The 20,479-nt window shown below is 35.3% G+C and overlaps 1 protein-coding gene across 2 annotated transcripts in view; it reads left to right on the top strand.

Annotated features, from left to right (window-relative positions):
* The window catches only part of Rasa1 (RAS p21 protein activator 1), a 101,275-nt gene that overhangs the window by 56,113 nt on the left and 24,683 nt on the right, over nucleotides 1–20,479 (top strand). For both annotated transcript variants that reach the window (XR_009591858.1, XM_021661930.2), the window contains exons 9-13: nucleotides 424–502; nucleotides 12,112–12,232; nucleotides 12,887–13,043; nucleotides 18,084–18,171; nucleotides 19,001–19,078. Coding sequence is in view for 1 of the 2 variants with exons in the window: in XM_021661930.2 (XP_021517605.1) it covers nucleotides 424–502; nucleotides 12,112–12,232; nucleotides 12,887–13,043; nucleotides 18,084–18,171; nucleotides 19,001–19,078 (523 nt within the window). In the remaining variant the exon portion in view is untranslated. The remainder of the gene's footprint in view (nucleotides 1–423; nucleotides 503–12,111; nucleotides 12,233–12,886; nucleotides 13,044–18,083; nucleotides 18,172–19,000; nucleotides 19,079–20,479) is intronic.

Genomic DNA, 20,479 nt, shown 5'->3' with positions numbered 1-20,479 from the left:
TAAGTGATTTGATGTAAAAAAATTCTTACTTTGTTCCTAAGTAAACAAATTGTTTACTTCTTTTAGTTCCTTATTGTCATGTCTGAAGGATTGTTAAAAAAAAAACAGAAAGAAAGAAAAGAAACACACACAGCTTTGTATTCATTTTCTCACTGAATGCAACTTTCTGAGTATGGAGTAAAGTGTCATTGACTTGGCTGCATGTTTGATATGTATGGGAAACCACAATCTTTAACTTATGTATTACAATCTGTAAACCTGTATTTGTAACATTCCTGTTTTTATAAAAAGTGCAATATTATGTTAATTAATTCTATGAATATATTCAGATTATATGCTGTCAAAAACTACTTATAAATAGATAATCCTTGGTAGCAGTTTACTTGTATCCTAAGATATTTATACTGTTAATTATTTTAACAGTATCGGGGACATCATAGAACACTATCGGAAAGAACAGATTGTCGAAGGCTATTATCTTAAGGAACCTGTTCCAATGCAGGTCAGTGTTATTTTTCTCTTGTTTGTAGTAATTATGATCTTATTTTAAAAATAATTTTGTGATGGTTACATAAGCATTTGTTCTTTTAAAACTAGGTAAAATTTAAAACTAATAATTACTCTGATTCCTTTAGAAAATGAATTGTGAGAGGCTTTCTTACTTTTCAATAATATTCACTTTAGATAATTAGTAAGCCCATGGTAACTTCATTTTCTGCCTTCGGTTTTTCATTTTTACTATAATTGTTCTTAGTTTTTCACACGTATGCATGTCTACTGACTACTCTTATTCCTTACTTCCTATCTACCTCACCTCCTCTCAACAAAGAACTCTTGTCATTCATGCCTATTAATCTTGTTTTGCTATACACAGAGTTTAACCAGGGCTGTCTGCCACTCCTGAGCCCTAGTATGCTCAGGAGTGTATCACAACTAAAGGCAGTGATTCTCACTTCCCACAGAACCTGTCAATACAACAGAGGTATAGAGTAGTGCCCAGTGAGTTCCTCCCCTTTCTGTGATTGTAAATGGGGCCAGTCTTGTGTGGATGCAGCATAGGTAATTACAGTTATGAGTTAATAATAATTGCTGTGGTTTTATTGAGCCTAGCTTCTGGCTCTCACATGCCTTCTCTTCCCTTATAGTAATGCTCCCTGAGTGTTAGAGTGGGTAGTATAAGTTTTGCCCCTGGCACTTTTTCCTCTCACACACCCTCCAGCTCCACAGACCTGTACAATTTTTTAGACCTTTAGAGTACTTGAGTACTTATTAGTACCTTCTTGACAGCAGTGGTCAAGATAAATATAACACTAGGAAAAGAAGTGAATTCTTTTGGGGGAAAAAGGAATATTTAATTATTTTCATAGCCAGGCTTATTTAGCTTAAAAAAAAAAAAAGCTGAAAGAGTATTAAGGCTAAGAGAAGTTTAAATTTTTTATTACATTATCTGGCTATAGTTTTATCAAGAAATAACATGTTTATATATTCAAGTAAATAGTAAAAGAGAATGATGGGTTAAGTCAGGAGTGGTAGCACTTGTACAAGGTCCTAGACAAGGCAGGATTGATTGAAAAAGAGCTTATTAAATCCTGGTTAACATGTAGGGTGTCTTAGTTCTTACTGTAATTGTCCTTTCTGACATATATGACAATAAAAATAAAGAAGGAAAGGAAAGGGGAAAGGAAAAAGGGAAGGGAGGGGAGGGGACAGGAGGGGAGGAAAAGAAAGGGGAGGGGAGGGGAGGGGAGGAAAAGAAAGGGGAGGGGAGGGGAGGGGAGGAAAAGAGAGGGGAGGGGAGGAAAAATATATATTTATTTATATTGTCCTTTCTGACAATATAGCAGAGGTTAGGAAGCTTTGCTTTCCTTTACTTTGCTTTCCTTTTTCCTTTCCTTTCCTTTTTCCTTTCCTTTCCTTTTTCCTTTTTCCTTTTCCCTTTTTTCTTTTCTCTTTTCCCTTTTTCCTCTTTCCTTTTTCCTTGTTCCTTTCCTTTTTCCTTTCCTTTTTCTTTTCCTTTTTTCTTTCCTTTTCCTTTCCCTTTTCCTTTTCTTTTTCCTTTCCTTTTCCTTTTCTTTTTCCTTTCCTTTCTTTTTCCTTTCCCTTTCCTTTTTCATTTCCTTTTCCTTTCCCTCCCCTCCCCTCTCTTTTCCTCCCCTCCCCTCCCCTCCCCTTTCTTTTCCTCCCCTCCCCTCCTGTCCCCTCCCCTCCCTTCCCTTTTTCCTTTCCCCTTTCCTTTCCTTCTTTATTTTTATTTATTTATTTAGAGTTGTGTGAGGTATCTTCAATCTGACACTCCTGAGGTAGAGATAGGATTGCTGCTAGTAGGAGACCACCTTGGTCTACATTGTCAATTCCAGGCCAGGAAGACTATATCAAAAAACAACAAAAGGAAACATAAACAAATAATTTGTTTTTATTTTTTAAGTAGAACACGTGTGTAGGCATACACACAGGCAGAATACTAAATAAATACATTTAATAAAAGAAGAGCAGATAGTGAGATGGCTCAGTGGGTAAGGCAGTGGCCCATGAGCCTGACTACATGAGTTCAGTCCCATGCACTCACTTAATGGAAGGAGACTTCAAATTATCCTCTGCCCTCCACATGTGCCTGAGAAAAACCTTTTGCTCCTAAACAGACATAGTAAATGAAAACATTAAAAAATACAAAATTCTGAATTTTTTTCTATGCATAATAGTTAATTATTCCAACAATTTGGTCAGGTTGACACTGTAATCATGCCTATTTTATAAATAACAAAACTTAAACTAGAAAGGCTAAGTACATTTCTCAAGGCACTGAGTCATCCTTGGTTCTTTTTTTCACTATGTCCAATCTGTTGGGAACATCCTTCTTGCTCTGACTTAAAAATATGTTCAGAATCTGAACAACACACACACACACACAAATAATGATATTTTTCACTATGTGTGCTTTTGACCCTTGTAGTACATAATAGGTGGAGGTATTCATTTAAAATGTTGAGTTGGATTCATTCTTCTATTTAATGCTTGAAAATGCTTAAGATTTCAGAATAAAAGATAAAATCCTTTTGGTGGCAGACAGAAAAACTCTATGTTGATATTTCAGTCTTAGCCACTGTCCTCATCTGTTACCTGAATTCATATTTTGGCCCTGTTTGAAGTTTTTGTTTGTTTGATTTGTTTGTTTGTTGAGACAGGGTTTCTCTGTGTAACAGGCTTGGCCATCCTGGAACTTGCTCTGTAGACCAGGCTAGTCTCGAACTCACAGAGATCCTCCTACCTTTGCTTCCTGAGTGCTGGATTAACAGCATGCTCCCTCACCTCCTGGCCATGTTGGAGATTTTAAAATATGCTTGGCTTTTTACCTTCTTTAGATCTTTGAGAGAGCTTTTTTCTCAGAAGTCTACTTAGCCTTTCTTTAGTTATTCAAAAGTTTTTGGAAAAAAATAGCTGTACAATAATATTTATTTAGAATCTAACACCACATCTACTTCTATTTTTCAAAGCACTCTACATATTCTAACATACAATTTATTCAATACATTTACTGACTTTTTCTATGTAGAACATCATTAGTGATCTGTGATGAGTTCAGTGTGTTGAATTAAGTGTTAACTGAATTGTTAAATGGTGTTTTCCTAGCTATTGAGTAACAAAGTCAGATTGAAGTTTCACTTTCATAGCATATGTATTTTCAGTTTATCCACTGCTCCTAGGGAGGACTGTGTAAAATGAGATCTCCTTATTCATAACTCTGTAGAAAGTGGACCAAGATAAGGAACACATGCCCATGCTGTGATTTGTAGTGATTTATTTCAACCTGCAAGTGAAGCTGCATTCTTACTCATATCTTAGAAGATACTAGAATCCTTTATGATTTGTAGGGCAGTATACCTTAAGTTTTAAGAAAGCTGGAGAGATGGTTTCTTTAGTAACGTGCTTATAATATAAACATGAGAAAAATTTGATTTCCCCAGAGTTCACTTTAAAAAAAGCTGGATTCAGTGGTATGCAGCTATAATCCCAGTACTGAGAGAAGATGTAGGGAGAAGGATCTTTGGATACTGGCTAAGTAGTCTTACTGAATTGGCAAGCTCTAATTTGAGGGAGAGAAAATGTCTCAAAAACTAAGCTGGAGAGAGATTGGGAAAGGACACTACCTTGTCCTCAGGCCTCAGCATCCACACACACCTACATATATAGAAACACACAATGATTAGAGATTACCTTGAAGTCATGTATATAAAGCTAAGAATGAATGTTGTATGTCTTACATAAGTATGTCTCATTCTACAGCTAATACAAAGACCACCACTGAAATAAAAATTGATGAGTACAAATTTGTATTAACCAGGAAATTAGTTATTACTAATTACCATCTGGGTGTATTTTAATGTTTATGTGCTTATTTGACACATAATGTGTAAGAAGGTGTTGGGAAGTGCTTAAATGTAGCACATTTTTGCTCTGTATTTACCGTGTGTGTAGTCCTGGCTTTCTTTAATGATTAAGTAAGTCTTCAGAGTGCAGCTAACCATTCCTCAGCTGCTTTTTTTTTTTCCTTTTTTTTACATGCTCATGGAACAAACTGTCTTGTATATGATGATGAGGTCTGCTTATAATTAATCTGGTTCTTATAAATCCAGTGCTGATAGCAAACTTTCAATAATCCTATTGGGGGTTTAGCTTATCAAAATTGATACACTGAAGGCTATTTTTAAAAGGTACAGTGTTTATTACTCTGTAATTAATGTTTTTATATTTAAAAATACCCAGTGACTTTTTTATTTCCTTATTATATGTTTTACTTTAATAACCTTTTAATAAAACTTATTTTCAGCATTAGTTCACAACTTTCATGAATAAATATGAAAAGAACTTAAGGAACATTAATAATTTTTATTTAGAAAAGTAGGATAATCTTGCTCTTGTCATTATAGTGCATGTGGTATCCTCCCTATTAAATGACTAAGCAGTTAAGGACTGTGTGTGTGTACTTGTGCACATATGTGTGTGTATACACACATGTATATATATGCACATATGTATGTATGTACATGTCACGTGTTGTTTGCTAGGGTTGTTCTTTCTTGTTGTACATGACTTGCAGTTCAAATTATCCTACTTATTTCCTAGAAATACTCATTGGTTCTTAGATTTCAGAAAATTCATTGAGATTTGGTTGTCAAAATCAATTTCGTCACAATGAAATTCCAGAATATAGTCATTTCTTTAAATTCAGCCTTTCGTTGTTCTTGTAAATGTCAAATATTTTCCTCAGATTTTCTCTTACCATTCATAGCATAAAATTAAAAACTCTAAAGTTTAAATTAGCTGTGTTTAATGAATGCTAACAAAAGGCAAGAAAATGTCTTCTTAGCCCTTTTAAAGACGCTGTAGTACCTGGCAGTGCATTAAAAGCCAAGGGTGATATAACACAGAGGACTTAGTTCACTATTTTATCTTTGTGTCTTTAGCAGGAAAAGCTTTTCTGTAAAGGGAAAGGACAATAGATTTGGTGTCTAAGGTAATTTAAAACAACTATAGGCAATATATAAAGTAATAAACATGTCTATGGTACAGTAAAACTTAGTGCAAAAAAGGAGGAATTGCCACAAAATTTGAAAATCTAAATGAAATGGACATTTTTCTTAATGGATTCCACTTACCAGAGCTAAATCAAGAACAAGTAAATAATTAAATAGTCCCATACCCCTAAGTAAGTAGACACGGTCATCAAAACTCTCCCATCCAAAAAAAGCCTATGGCCAGATGGTTTCTGCACACAATTCTTCCAGGCCTTCAAAGAAGAGCTAACACCAATTCTATTTATTTATTTATTTATTTATTCATTTATTTATTTATTTATCTATCCATCTATTTATCTATCTATCTATCTATCTATTTATTTATTTATTTATTTAATCAGTTACATTTTATTAACTCTGTATCCCAGCTGTGTCCCAATCCCTCATTCCCTCCCAGTCCCTCCCTCCCTCCCTCATCTCCACCGTGCCCCTTTCCAAGTCCACTGATAGGGGGGACCTCCTCCCCATTCATCTGATCCTATTTTATCAGGTATCTTCAGGACTGGCTGCAAAGCCCTCCTCTGTGGCCTAACAGGACTGCTCCTCCCTTCGGGGGTGGGGAGACCAAAGAGCCAGTCATTGAGTTCCTGTTAGAAATAGTCCTTGTTCCCCTCACTTTGGGAAACCAATTGGTTACTGAGCTACCACAGGCTACATCTGAGCGGAGGTTCTAGGTTATATCCATACATGGTCCTTGGTTGAATGTCAGTCTCAGAAAAGACCCTGTGCCCAGATATATTTGGTCCTTGTGGAGCTCCTATCCTTTCCCCATCATACTAACTCCCCTTCTTTCTTATGATTCCCTGTACTCTGCCAAAGGTTTGGTCATGAGTCTTTGCTTTGAAAACACTGCTAGTTAGAGTCTTTCAGATGCGCTCAGTAGACTCCTGTCATACGTTCAATGCACATCCCATCTGTCTTTCTAAACGAGGATTGATCATCTTACCCCATGTCTGCTCAATTGATTATCTTTTTTAGGTGTATAGATTTCATTATGTTTATCATATCTTATAGGTCTATATAAGTGAGTATATCCCATGTTTGTCTTTCTCCTGGGATATTTCACTCAGAATGATCTTTTCTAGATCCCACTATTTGCCTGCAAATTTCATGATTTCCTCCTTTTTGATTGCTGAGTAGTATTCCATTGTATAAAAATACCACAATTTCTGTACCCATTCCACCGTTGATGGACATCTGGGTTGTTTCCAGGTGTCCTAAACATGGTTGAGCAAGTGTTCTTTTTGTGTACTTGAACAAACTTTGGGTATATACCTAGCAGTGGTATAGCTGGGTCTGGAAGAAGCACTATTCCTATTTGTCTTAGAAAGCGCCAGATAGCTTTCCAGAGTGGTTGTACCAGTTTACATTCCCACCAGCAGTGGAGGAGGGTTCCCCTTTCTCCACAACCTCTCTAGCATGTGAAATAAATCCACACACCTATGAATACTCCATATTTGACAAAGAAGCCAAATCCATTCAATGGAAAAAAGACAGCATCTTCAAAAAAGGGTGCTGGACCAACTGGATGTCTACATGCAGAAAAATGAAAATAGATCCATATTTATCACCCTCCACAAAACTAAAGTTAAAGTGGATCAAGGACCTCAACATAAAACCAGAGACCCTAAATCAATAGGAAAAAAATGTGGGGAACAGCCTAGAACTCATTGGCTCAGGAGACAACTTCCTGAACAGAACACCAACAGCACAGGCTCTAAGAGCAACAATCAATAAATGGGACCTCATGAAACTGAAAAGTTTCTGTAAAGCAAAGGATACTGTCATCAAAACAAAACGACTGCCTACAGATTGGGAAAGAATCTTCACTAACCCTTTATTTGACAGAGGACTAATATCCAGTATATACAAAGAACTAAAGAAGCTGAAAAGCAGCAATCCAAGTAATCCAATTAAAAAAATGGGGAACAGAGCTAAACAGAGAATTCTCGACAGGAATATCGAATGGCAGAAAAACACTTAAAGAAATGCTCATCCTCATTAGCCATCAGGGAAATGCAAATCAAAACGACCCTGAGATATCACCTTACACCCATCAGAATGGCCAAGATGAAAAACACACCAATTCTCTTAAAACTCTTCCACAAAATAGAAACAGAAGGAACACTACTAAACAGTCACCTTGGTACCTAAAACTCACAAAGACCCAACAAAGAAAAACAATTTCAGGCCAATCTCCCTTATGAACATTGATGCAAAAATACTCAACAAAATACTTGCAAAATGAATACAAGCACACATCAAAGATATCATCCACTATGACCAAGTAGGCTTCATCTCAGATATGCAGGGGTGGATCCATATACAGAAGTCCATCAATGTGATCCACCATATAAACAAACTAAAAGAAAGAAAGAAACAAATGACAATTTCCTTAGATGCTGAAAAAGCATTTGACAAAAATCCAACATCCATTCATGTTTAAAGTATTGGGGTGATCAAGGATGCAAGGCACATCCTAAACATAGTAAAGGTAATATACAGCAAGCCTATAGCCAACATCAAACAAAACGGAGAGAAACTGAAAGCAGGGACAAGGCAAGGGTGCCCACTCTCTCTATGGTTCTTGAAGTACTAGCTAAGAGCAATAAGACAATTAAAGGAGATCAAAGGGATACAAATTGGAAAGGAAGAAGTCAAAATATCAATATTTGCAGATGATATGATAGTGTACCTAAGTGACCCCATAAATTATACCATGGAACTCCGGTAGCTGAAAAACACCTTCAGCAGACTGGCTGGATAAAAAATTAACTAAAAACAAACAAAACAATAAACAACCACAGTAGCTCTTCTGTATACAAAGATGAAAGGGCTGAGAAAGAAATTAGGGAAACACCCTTCACAATAGCCACAAAGGGCATAAAGTACCTTGCTGTAACTGTAAACATGTAAGTCCAAGACTTCTTTGAAAAAAATTTTAAGTCTCTAAAGAAAGAATTAGAAAAATATATCATTACCTGGAAAGATCTCCCATGCTCATGGCTTGGCAGGATTAACATAGTAAAATTGGCCATCTTACCAAAAGCATTCTATAGATTCAATGCAATTCCCATCAAATTACCAAAACAATTCTTTACAGGCCTTGAAAGCAAAATTCTCAACTTCATATGGAATAACAAGAAACCCAGAATTCCTAAAACAGTTCTCTACAATAAAAGATCTTCTGGAGGTATCTTCATCCCTGATCTCAAGGTGTACTATATTCTACATGGTACTGGCATAGAAACAGAACGGTGGATCAGTGTAATCAAATAGAAGACTCAGAAACAAACCTACACACTTATGGACACCTGATTTTTGACATAGATGCTAAAACCATGCAATGGAAAAAAATACAGCATCATCAACAACTGGTGCTGGTCCAACTGGATGTCTACATGTAGAAAAATGCAAATAGATCCATACTTATCACCCTGCACAAAACTAAAGTCCAAGTGGATCAAAGACCTCGACATAAAACCAGACACACTAAAGTGCTTAGAAGAAAAAGTGGGCAGAGCCTTGAACTCATTGGCATAGGAGACAACTTCCTGAACAGAACACCAGCAGCACAGGCTCTAAGATCAACAATCAATAAATGGGACTTCATGAATCTGAAAAGCTTTTATAAAGCAAAGGACACTGTTGTCAAAACAAACCAACAGCCTATAGATAGGGAAAGGATCTTCACCAACCCTATATCTCACAGAGGGCCAATATCAGTATATATAAAGAACTCAAGATCACACAGCAATAGAGGAATAACGAATGGCAGAGAAACACTTAAATGTTCAAAGTCATTAGTCATCAGGGAAATTTAAATCAAAACAAACCTTAGATTTCACATCAGAAAGGCTAAGATGAATAACTCAAGTGACAACATATGCTGGAGAGGATGTGGAGAAAGGGGAACCTTCCTCCACTGCTGGTGGGAAAGTAAACTTGTACAACCATTTGGGAAATCAGTCTTCTGCTTTCTCAGACAATTAGGAATAGCACTTCCTAAAGATCCATCTATTCCACTCTTCGGCATATATCCAAAAGATGCTCAAGTATACAACAAGGACATTTGCTCAATCATGTTTGTAGCAGCTGTATTTGTAATAGCCAGTAGCTGGAAACAACCCAGCCTCCCCTCGGTTGAGGAATGGATACAGAAATTGTAGTACATCTACACAGTGGAATCCTACTCTGCAATAAAAAAACAAGGAAATCATGAAATTTGCAGGTAAATGGTAGGAACTGGAAAAGATCATTCTCAGTGAGGTGTCCCAGAAGCAGAAAGACACACAGGGTCTGTTCTCATAAGTGGATATTAGTCATATAATACAGGATAAACATACTAAAATCTGTACACCTAAGGAAGCTAGTCAAGAAGGAGGACTCTGGCTAAGATCCCCATCCAGAAAGGCAAAGAGGATGGACATCAGAGGAGGGAGAAAACAGGGAACAGGACAGGAGCCTACTCTTCCCTGCAGTGTATTGAAGCAGATGCTGAGATTTGTAGGCAATCTTTGGGCAGATTGCAGGGAATCTCATAAAAGAAGTGGGAGATAGACCTGGAAAGGACAGGAGCTCCACAAGGACAGCAACAGATGCAAGAAGTCTGGGCACAGGGGTCTCTTGAGACTGTTACTCCAGCCAAGGACCACTCATGGAGAAGCCTAGAACCCTTGTACAGAGGTAGCCCATGGCAGTTCAGTGTCCAAGTGTGTTTCCTAGTTATGGGGACAGGGACTGTTCCTGACATGAACTGATTGGCCTGCTCTTTGATCACCTCCCCGTGAGGGGGGATCAGCCTTACCAGGTCACAGGAAGACTCTGCAGTCACTCCTGATGATACCCGATAGACCAGGATCTGGGGAAAGGGGAAGAGGACCTTTTTTATCAGTGTACTGGGGCAGGGTAACAGGTGGTTAAGAAGGAAAAAGGGTGGGATTGGGAGGGGAGGAAGAAGAGAGCTAAAGGGGGATACAAAGTAAATAAACTCTAATTAATGAAAATAAAAATAGTTAAAAAAGAAAAAAAATGGAGGACTTGCCTTGACGGTGGGATAGCTGGTAGTATAACTGGGTAGTGCAGCACTTGTCTAGTATCTGTAATATCTAAGGTTCAAACTATAGTACTGTACAACAGCAAGAAAGTAAAAGAGATAATGGGTCAAATTTGGTGTGGACATCATAGTTTGCAATCTTTCTCCAAAGTAATTAATGCTTCTGTTTCTTAACATTTTAATGCCTGGGCAAAATTGTTGTGTAAGGAAATGAAACAGCAGAATGTCCCAAAACATAAAGGTGTTCATGAAAATGTACGAGAAGTTGAATAAACATACAGATCCTCTCCAAAATGGCTAAATACCATTAAATAGTTATCTTTCATATAGAACTACTATAAAGAAATGGGAGTACTAAAATTAAATGCAGCATACCCTGATACAATTGAAAATTATTTATGAAAATAACTTTATATTCTTTGCAGAATAATTCTTTTCACAATTTAGCAATCAATTTAAACTGTCTTATATGCATTAAAGCCTATTATGTAAAATCGACTAATAAAAAACCTGAAGGCTTCCAGATCAAAGTATAATATTTCATCACTTACACATAATAGGATATAGGACCTGAAAAAATATGTAGTCTCGTTTTAAAAATCTCTAAGGAAAAAGAAACACATAAGGGTTATAATAAATATGGTGCTTTAGTGTGTGAATAAAAATGATATGAGGGGTTCAGGCAGGTGTCCTAAGGTAGCAGGGTAGGAGAGCCACTCCCCATACCCCCTGTATTTGCCTCTGCTGCATGTCCCAGTGAGCTCTTTAATTACCTCCCCATAGAGGGTATGTGGCCTTGCCAGGCCACTGAGGAAGACGATGCAGCCAGCCTTGATGAGACCTCATAGGCTAGGGTCAGCTAGAAGGAGAGGAGGTCCTCCCCTATTGGTGGACTAGGGAAGGGGCAAAGGGGTTGAAAAGATAGGGAGGGTGAAACTAGGAGGAGATGAGGGAGGGGGCTCTAGATATTAAAGAAAGCATGTAAATTGCAATTAATTAATCAGTCAGTCAACCAATCAATTAATTAATTAAAAAGAAAGAAAAATGATGTGTATTTCAAGTCAGACAACTCATAAATATCAGACGTGTATTACCTGCATGTTGAATTGAGGGTTAAGGTGGGATGTGTTCTCATTCAACTGTAGTTTTCTAGTCTCACTGGTGTTTCTCAGTGGAAAGAACATTTACAAACATGACTTTGCTCTAATTCACATTGCTTCCTCATTTGTCATTTGTCATTTATTCATTTCCTAGAATAAGTAGATAATTTTCAGAATTGTATTATTTGCTGTACAATACAAGCTGAATGAGGTTGTGAAATAACATTCGTTCATGAGACATTGTTCCTGAAAAATCAAACCTTTCTGATAATTTTTTTGGAAAATTTAAGTTTAGACCATCATATTAAACATATTTTTACCTGATTTTTAATTAGTGATTTGTTATATTTTCATAAGTAAATTTAATGTTTTTACAATTCAGGATCAAGAACAAGTACTCAATGATACTGTGGATGGGAAGGAAATCTATAACACAATTCGTCGTAAAACAAAGGATGCCTTTTATAAAAATATTGTTAAGAAAGGTTATCTTCTGAAGAAGGGTAAGTAAACTTTTGGAACTAAGAATTTAATATAGGATTTTACTGTTCACTATATGATAGTCATAAATAGTACATATACATATTGTAAGATGTCAGTTTTATCATGAACTATTAGTAACAGATACTTGTTTAGAGCTTACACATAGCATGTTTGAAAATGCAGTTTAGTTCAGTTTATTAGCTCCACATTTCTAGCCAGAGTTTTTGAACAAGCCTATATTTTTCCAAGTTTGTCATTAAATCTTGACTTAGTTTCAGGCTTTGCTGTGGTTTCTTAAGAGAAATTTTTTTGTGGCACTTGACATCAGGGTACTAAAATCTTATTTTATAGATCTACCTCAATATTACATTAAGTTATTGAAGGGTGGCTGTTGGTGGAAAGCAATTACTGTAAAACAAGAATTTTGAATACTGTATTGTAACAAAAATTTTGAAGACAGGTAAAGTATTCCAACAAACTCTACCATTCATTAATTCATTAAACAAGCAATAATAACAAAAAAAATTTTTTTCTACACAGGTTATAGGCATGTTATAATTATATATGGATTGATCTATTCTTTAAACTTAGAATGAAAATTGAAGTTTATTTACTTTTTCATATTTTGAAAATATGATTTCAACATTGCTAAAGAGAGAAAACTTTTTTAACAGGTAAAGGAAAACGTTGGAAAAATTTGTATTTTATCTTAGAGGGCAGTGACGCCCAACTTATTTATTTTGAAAGTGAAAAACGAGCTACAAAACCAAAAGGGTTAATAGATCTCAGTGTATGTTCTGTCTACGTTGTCCACGATAGTCTCTTTGGCAGGTAAGACATTGGTTTTCTTAAAACCTATTTTAATAATAAAAATAGTATACAAATCTCATGATTTTATTGTTTTTATTGCTGAGTGGTATTTCATTGTCTAAATGTACCACAGTTTCTTTATTCATTCTTCGGTTGAAAGACATCTAGGTTGTTTCCAGTTTTTGGCTATTACGAATAAAGCTGCAATGAATATGGTTGAGCAAATACCTTGTTATATGGTGGAGCATCTTTCGAGTGTATTCCTGGGAGTGCTATAGCTGGCTCTTCCCAGTTTTCTGAGAAAGTGCCAATTGATTTCCAACGTGATTGTACAAGTTTGCACTCCCAATAGGCAAATGGATGGAACTAGAAAGTATCATCCTGAGTGAAATAACATAGACCCAGAAAGACAGACATGGTATATATTCACTTATAAGCAAATTTTAGTCATATAATACAGAATAAACATACTACAATGCAGAGACCACAAGATATGTCCGATAGACATCTTAGGCTTCATGTCAGCCCACTAGTTAAGGAAGTGGGGGAATATCTCTAACTAACATGGACTATGTTGCCTGCTTTTTGATCACTTCCTCTTGATGGGAGTTCCTACCAGACCACAGGAGAGAAGACAAACTCAGTCCTCATGTGAATAGATGAGGTGGGATGTCTTGATAGGGGACATCCTGAGGAATAGGAGAGAGAGGATGCAGGAGGGAAGGTGGGACTGGGAAGATAAAAGGGAGAGAGCTATGACCGAGATGTAAACTGAATTAATTAATAAAACGAGAAAAACTGATAAAAATAGTGGATGTTTTCAGACCATTTTGAACTATAACATACTTTGAGAGCATAGAAACATGTAAAATTTATTTAAGGATAGTTTTATTTTTATTTTTTTCTCAACTTTGACTAAGCTCTGTGTAAAATTTACTCTTAGATATTTTTGGAATGACATTTCAGTAGTAGGACTAGTTATTGAATTATTTTTATTAATTTACTTGACCTTGTTATTCTACGCTTTTATAGAAGGAATTGTTAAAAAAAAAAAAACAGGATGATGATAAAGGTAAGAATTCAACCTTCAACACACTCACAATATGAAAAACTAGGTTGGAGCAAGGTGGCAGATTAAGGCCTTTCAGTCATCATCTCTCCATATTAGTTGAAAAACTATTCATGTACAAAGTATCATCTGTAGAGCTAAGAAACTAGTTAAAAGAGTTAAAATCATTAAACATAATGATTTTAGATACACAAGACAGGACTCGCTGAAGGAGACAGGATAGAAATGATATCATTTATTTCCCAGCTGTCAGTGGTACAACATGGAGAGAAGTATCTCCTGTGGGAAAAGAGGATTAAGTATAAGTCTTAGACTTTCACCCAATTGAGCCCACCAAATTAAACCAAACATTTCTTTTTGAAAATAAGCAATATGAGCATTGTTTTGTCTGTAGACTGAATTAATATTGAGCAGTTTTATTAAAAGAAAAAAATTCCAGGGTGCTTTAGCCTCATGTGTTTTCTGTTTGTTTGTTTGTTTGTTTGTATGAAGAAAAGGAATCAGACTATGACTGTTAGATACCAAATAGTGGTATCTGGCCAAAAGAAGAGTTTTGTTAAAAATATGTGCTCTGTAAGAAATATCTTGTTGGGAGCTGGAGAGATGGCTAGCAGTTAAGGAATATCCTTGTTGTTGAAATAACTCTTAACTCACATATTTCTTGAATGAAAAATGAACTTCATCCCAAATAATTATAGAACAAAGATGTGTTCTGACAGTTGGAAAGCAATAAGTGGACATTTTATCATCACCATATCATCATTTCTCATTTCTAGTACACAGTTCCTTGTAGAAATTGGCTGTGTGATACTTTAGATATATCGTAGTTATGCCTGTTTAATGATACTGGGTCCAAAACCTGATATGAAAAGTTATGTCTCTGAAACAAAGTTCAAATCTTGATCTTTTTTCCTGAAATAGGTCAATTTTTACTGTACATACCTTTTTTGGGAAGTGACCAAAAGATCAGTAAAATATATTTCCTTTAATTAGTATAAAAATACCCCTATCACATAACAGGACTAATGAAATTAAGTTGATACCAGTTATGTTACAAAGCGGCAATATCAGAGCACAAAATGCCAAATTTGTGAATACTGCTATTGCAATATTATATTGTGTGAAATATATTACATTATATTATATTGCTTTGCATATTATATTGTGTGAAACGCCTAACATATAGACTTCTGTTATTCAAGTAGAATTTCATGTGAAAGAAAGCAGTTGTTTTCTTTGATTGGTGACTTAACTAATATGCATACTCTGCCTTCTAATGAACAAATGGTGGACTGACACTGCTTGTGTAGATGTTTGCCTGCATGGCTGTGCAATTTCCCCCAAATTTTCAGTTTCTGTTTGTTTCTTCATATTAAGTTTGAGATTTTTAATAATGGTATATGTTATATACAAAACATTTTAGGAGCTTAAGTTTAAAGTTGTTTCAGTGATAATTATTCAAATGACTATTGATGGCAGTTGTTACACCCCTATTTTTCCATAGACTTAAGTCATTCACTCTTGTATTATGTTTGTTTTAAATTTAATTTTAAATAAAAACTGTTATGTTAGATATTAAATTTTTGTTTGGCAGTTGTTTTCTGTAAAGATTTAAAAGATTTTTAACCCAGAATCATATTAATGCTGCCCCCCTATGAAATTGAGCGTGGGCACATCCACTTGAGCATAGGCTACCTTGCAGTCCTAAAGAAAAGCGACCCTTCCTTCCCAAATAACCATCAACAACCAGTAGCTCCTCAGCTAGGAGTGGGCTTTGGAAGACTTCTGCACTCCATGCTGGAATCTTTTAACTGGCTTGATCTTGTAAAGTAGATAAAGCACTGTTGCTGTGGATCATGTGCAACAGCCATGCCATGTCAAGAGGGAAGCATTTCACAACACTCCTCCCCGTCTTCTGTTTCTTACATTCATTCTACCTGTCATGAGCTTTGGTGGATGGAACTATTACAGATGGCCTATCTAAGGCGCAGCAAGTACTCAGTTGCCTATTCCCAGCTTTGAACAGTAATGTGTCTGCATTAACTATGGCACACTGCATTAAGACACTTCTCTGGATGAGTTCTTTAATCATGTTGCTGATAGCTTATTGCCTTCCATCATTTCTAGTGATATCTCAATTTTTTTTTCTCTTTTAGATGTATTTATTTACTAAGGCTAGTGAATCTAATCTTTTTCTGGATTCTTTGAAGGTTTTTCCTTTACCAAAACCAAAGTATGCCTACTGTTAATTTTTTTTAAGAAGTTTTAATGGTTGTTTTTCTTAAATGAGAGACCTGCCGTCTTTTGTCAGCTTTGGCTTTGTTATCACGTTTTTACAGTGCTTCTGGAATATTTTCTCATCTTCTAGGTTCCCTATGCTGTACCATGTCCCATGCATTTAAATATATGGGTTTATTTCTGTTTCACATCTTCTCCTACCTCCTCTTCTTCAAGTTACATTTCCTTTTGACAGCTCACTTCACTATTCTAGTGTTCTTCAGTTAAGTCCACTTATTAATTTTATTCAGCATATTTTCCAGTTTTGAAGTTTTATCTATTTTTTATAGATTTTTTTCTCCATCTATCTGTACTGTTTAACATTTAAGTTTTATTTACTTGAAAGCTGTATTTTGTTGTTTTTCCTCTGTTGTCCCTCATTTCCTCTTTGCCTTTCATTAATTTGGTTTTGGCTCTTCCATCTGCTTATTTTTGGTAAGTGATGGACATTTTGTGTGAAAATCTTTGAGTGACAATACTGCTTCCAGAAAGTATTGTTCTTAACCCATTTTGGGATCAAATGAGGATTGAGTTCCAAGGTTGAGGAAAGTAGCCTCACTTTGGTTTGCCCATATGTGAAGACATAATATAGGTGTCTAACATGAAAGCATGTTCTCTGAAGGACCTGTAGTCCGATTTCCTCTCCAACCACTATGAAACTTGTGGAATTTTTATTCTATCTATCTATCTATCTATCTATCTATCTATCTATCTATCTATCTATCTATCTATCTATTTGGCTAGTCTTTTAACTTGCTGCTTTCTACTTAGCATATCAATTTCATACCTTTTGGCCGTTCCCATATATCTTTTGGAAGACTTGAGTAGAAGCAGTATTGAAAATGTCACGATCCCCTCAAAATGAGCTTATTCTTCAGGTTTCCCAATTTTTGTTGTTCTGCATATCTTCATTTGTTATTCATATACATTTTTTCCATTCTGGATGGTTCTTTACAGTCAGGTTATATTAAAATCAGAAATTGTCAGTTCACCTTTTCCATTATTTTATGACCTTCCCAAAGCATGAACAAAATTGTTTTAAACAAGTACATGATAAAATTTTTGCCTAAAGTAACAGAAATATTATTTATTGAGTTTTGAAAAATTACAGGCCCCTACTTGTTAAGTATTTTGTTTAGTGTACTATAAAGGTTAACTGGAAAGTCAGTACTTCTCCAAAACAGATACCTGACATATGATTTATAGTATTTCATCCTAGAAGAAGACAAGAACACATGTTGTATGTCATTAAACTCGTGTAGGAGAGATGGTATTTTTGATTTAATAGCTGAAAAAATATCAAGTTGTAAAAAAATGAAAATATAGAAAATTATAGTAAAGAACATTCACACTGCTCAGCCTCTTTAAATAAGCATTTCTGTTTTACTTTCCAGGACATGTACTAGTGTCTGCGTAGTAGTTTTGTGTAATCCTAGAAATTCTACTTCTAGTTTTTTATCACATTTCACTTCATGGTAATTTTAATGTTAATTTATATTGTTCTTTAGTTTATGCTTTGAAAGACTAATAATTTCAGTTTTGTAAAAAATATACTCATGATTAATCTGGCAGAATAAAATACCCACTTCTCTAAATTAAAAATCATGATAATCTTAAATTATGCTTTTTAAAAGTTGGTATAAATATTTTAACATTTTAAGTTTCTTAATAACTTTTTCTTTCTTTCTTTCTTTTTTCTGTGTGTGTGTTCCAAGGCCAAACTGTTTTCAGATAGTAGTTCAGCACTTTAGTGAAGAACATTACATATTTTACTTTGCAGGAGAAACTCCAGAACAAGCAGAGGTAAGGTCACTATTTCCTAAACTGTTGAGATCTTTGTACTGGCCTGACTTTTCTAATTCCCTAGAGTAGAAACCTATCATGGTAGCCAGGCACAGTGGCACACACCTGTAATCCCAGCATTCAGGTAGCCAGAGGTCAGGTCTTTGTGAATTTGAGCCCAGCCTGATCTACAAAAGATAGCCAGGACTACACAGAGAAACCATGTTTTGAAAAACCAAAAAAATCTACCGTGATACAGTGTTATGAAAGCATGTCTGAAATCTTAGTATTTTAACAAGTGAGCAACTCCATTTAAAATTTTGTTGTTCTTGGTCTTTTTTTTCTTTTTAACATACAGTGAAGGGTTATTAGTAATGAAAAGTATCCTTTAAAATTGACCACTGAATGAATTAAGTTGAGGCTAATCATTTAAAATCATTATACTTCTGTAAGATAGAGATGTTGTCACTATAATCCTAAAGTAAGACAGCTACTTATGGCTATTTTCTGAGGAGACTGAAAAATAAACAGCATTAAAAGTGAACGAAAGTGGCTGTGTTGGCAATAGACTATCAACTGCCAGGCCTAGATATGTATCAGATGACTGTAATAGTGTGGGTCCTAAATAAGTCCCTTGACTTAGAAAGTAGTAAAACTACTAAGAGTGAGAGAACTATTATTACTTTGTTTTTTCTTTCATTTTGCAGAAATGAAATTACAGAAAGACAGTGAAGTATATTGAGACTAGGGACAGAAATAATAAGTATGAAGTAAATTGATAATTGGATAAACTCATGTCTGTTTTTAACACTTGTTTTGTTTTTTTTATTTTTGTTTTTGTTTTTTGTAGGATTGGATGAAAGGTTTGCAAGCATTTTGCAGTTTACGGAAAAGTAGCCCAGGGACATCTAATAAACGCCTTCGTCAGGTGAAACTTTATTGTGTATGACTTGTAACAGTCTAATTTTCACACCACTTTGCTCTTTTTCTTTTGCTAACAATCCTTTCCTTCCTTCCTTCCTTCCTTCCTTCCTTCCTTCCTTCCTTCCTTCCTTCCTTCCTTCCTTCCTTCCTTCCTTCTTTTCTTTTCTTTTCTTTTTTTTATTTCTCTTTCCCCCCTTCCCCCTTTCTCCCTTCCCCTTCCTTGGCAAGGTTTCTCTGTGTAGCCTGGCTGTCCCAGACTTGCTTTGTAGATCATACTGGTCTCAAACTCAGAGATCCACCTACCTCTGCCTTCCTGGGTGCTGGGATTACAGCCATGCACCACTGTGCCTGGCTTGCTAACATTTCTTAAGAGTATAAAGTTAGTCTTTCGGGTATTTTATATCTTTGCTGTCACTTCCTGACTTAGCAAATTCTTTTATCAAAGAGAGTTCTTTATATTTGTGCTCTCATTTCTAGTCTACTGTGCCATCTTTTAAATAAATACAGAGAATTATTTTAAAAACAATTCAAAAGTAGACAGGCACTTCTACAAAGGCAGAATCCATGAAAACTTTGTTTATTGAGACTGACTATATGATTTGTATAGTCTTACTATACAAACTATATACAAATTATATATACAAATTATACTATACAAATTATATAAATTATATATACAAATTATACTATACAAATTATATAAATTTGTATAATCTTACTAAAACCTTAACCTTGCCTATACTTTTGTATATAGGAAGTTGAGATAAACTTCTTTACCTAGGTATGTACTGTGCTATACTTTTTCTTAAATGTTTTTATTGTTAGAGATAGGGTTTCTGTGTGTAGCTCAAGCTGGGATCAAGCTTATAGTGATCCACTGGCAGGAGTCTCCTGAACGCTAAGATTATAATGGAAGTCACATAAACTCACTTAGTGCTTGTTTCTTGCCCTTCGCGTCTGTCTTTCCCTCCCTCTCTCCCTCCCTTCCTTTTTTTCTTCCTTCCTTCCTTCCTTTTGTTGTTTCATTAAAGTGATCTCAAGATAATTAGAAGTAATAAAATATTGATGGGGTTAGAATTTTGAAGAAAGTCAAGACAGTATATATGTAAGAAGCAGAGTGACCTCTAGTAATAAATATTTCCGGTGAGCTTGTTGAATTTAACATACTGTTTTATTGGAAGTATATAAATAGTTTTTGTTTAGGTAAGTAAGTACTCTTTGTAATATAAACCCTGGCCTTTGTCCTAAGGACATTTAAGTATAAATACATAAAAATATATAGATATAAATATATAAATATATCTAATATATAGAAATTGTCACATATGTTTATACATATATAATTGCAGCTAATATCTTGAGCCCTTTTAATGTGTCAGTTTATTTGCTGTGTGTTTATGGATTG

Source organism: Meriones unguiculatus, chromosome 5, assembly GCF_030254825.1.
Source record: "Meriones unguiculatus strain TT.TT164.6M chromosome 5, Bangor_MerUng_6.1, whole genome shotgun sequence".
In the NCBI taxonomy this organism is placed as follows: domain Eukaryota; kingdom Metazoa; phylum Chordata; class Mammalia; order Rodentia; family Muridae; genus Meriones; species Meriones unguiculatus.
This window is presented reverse-complemented; position numbering and strand designations above follow the sequence as displayed.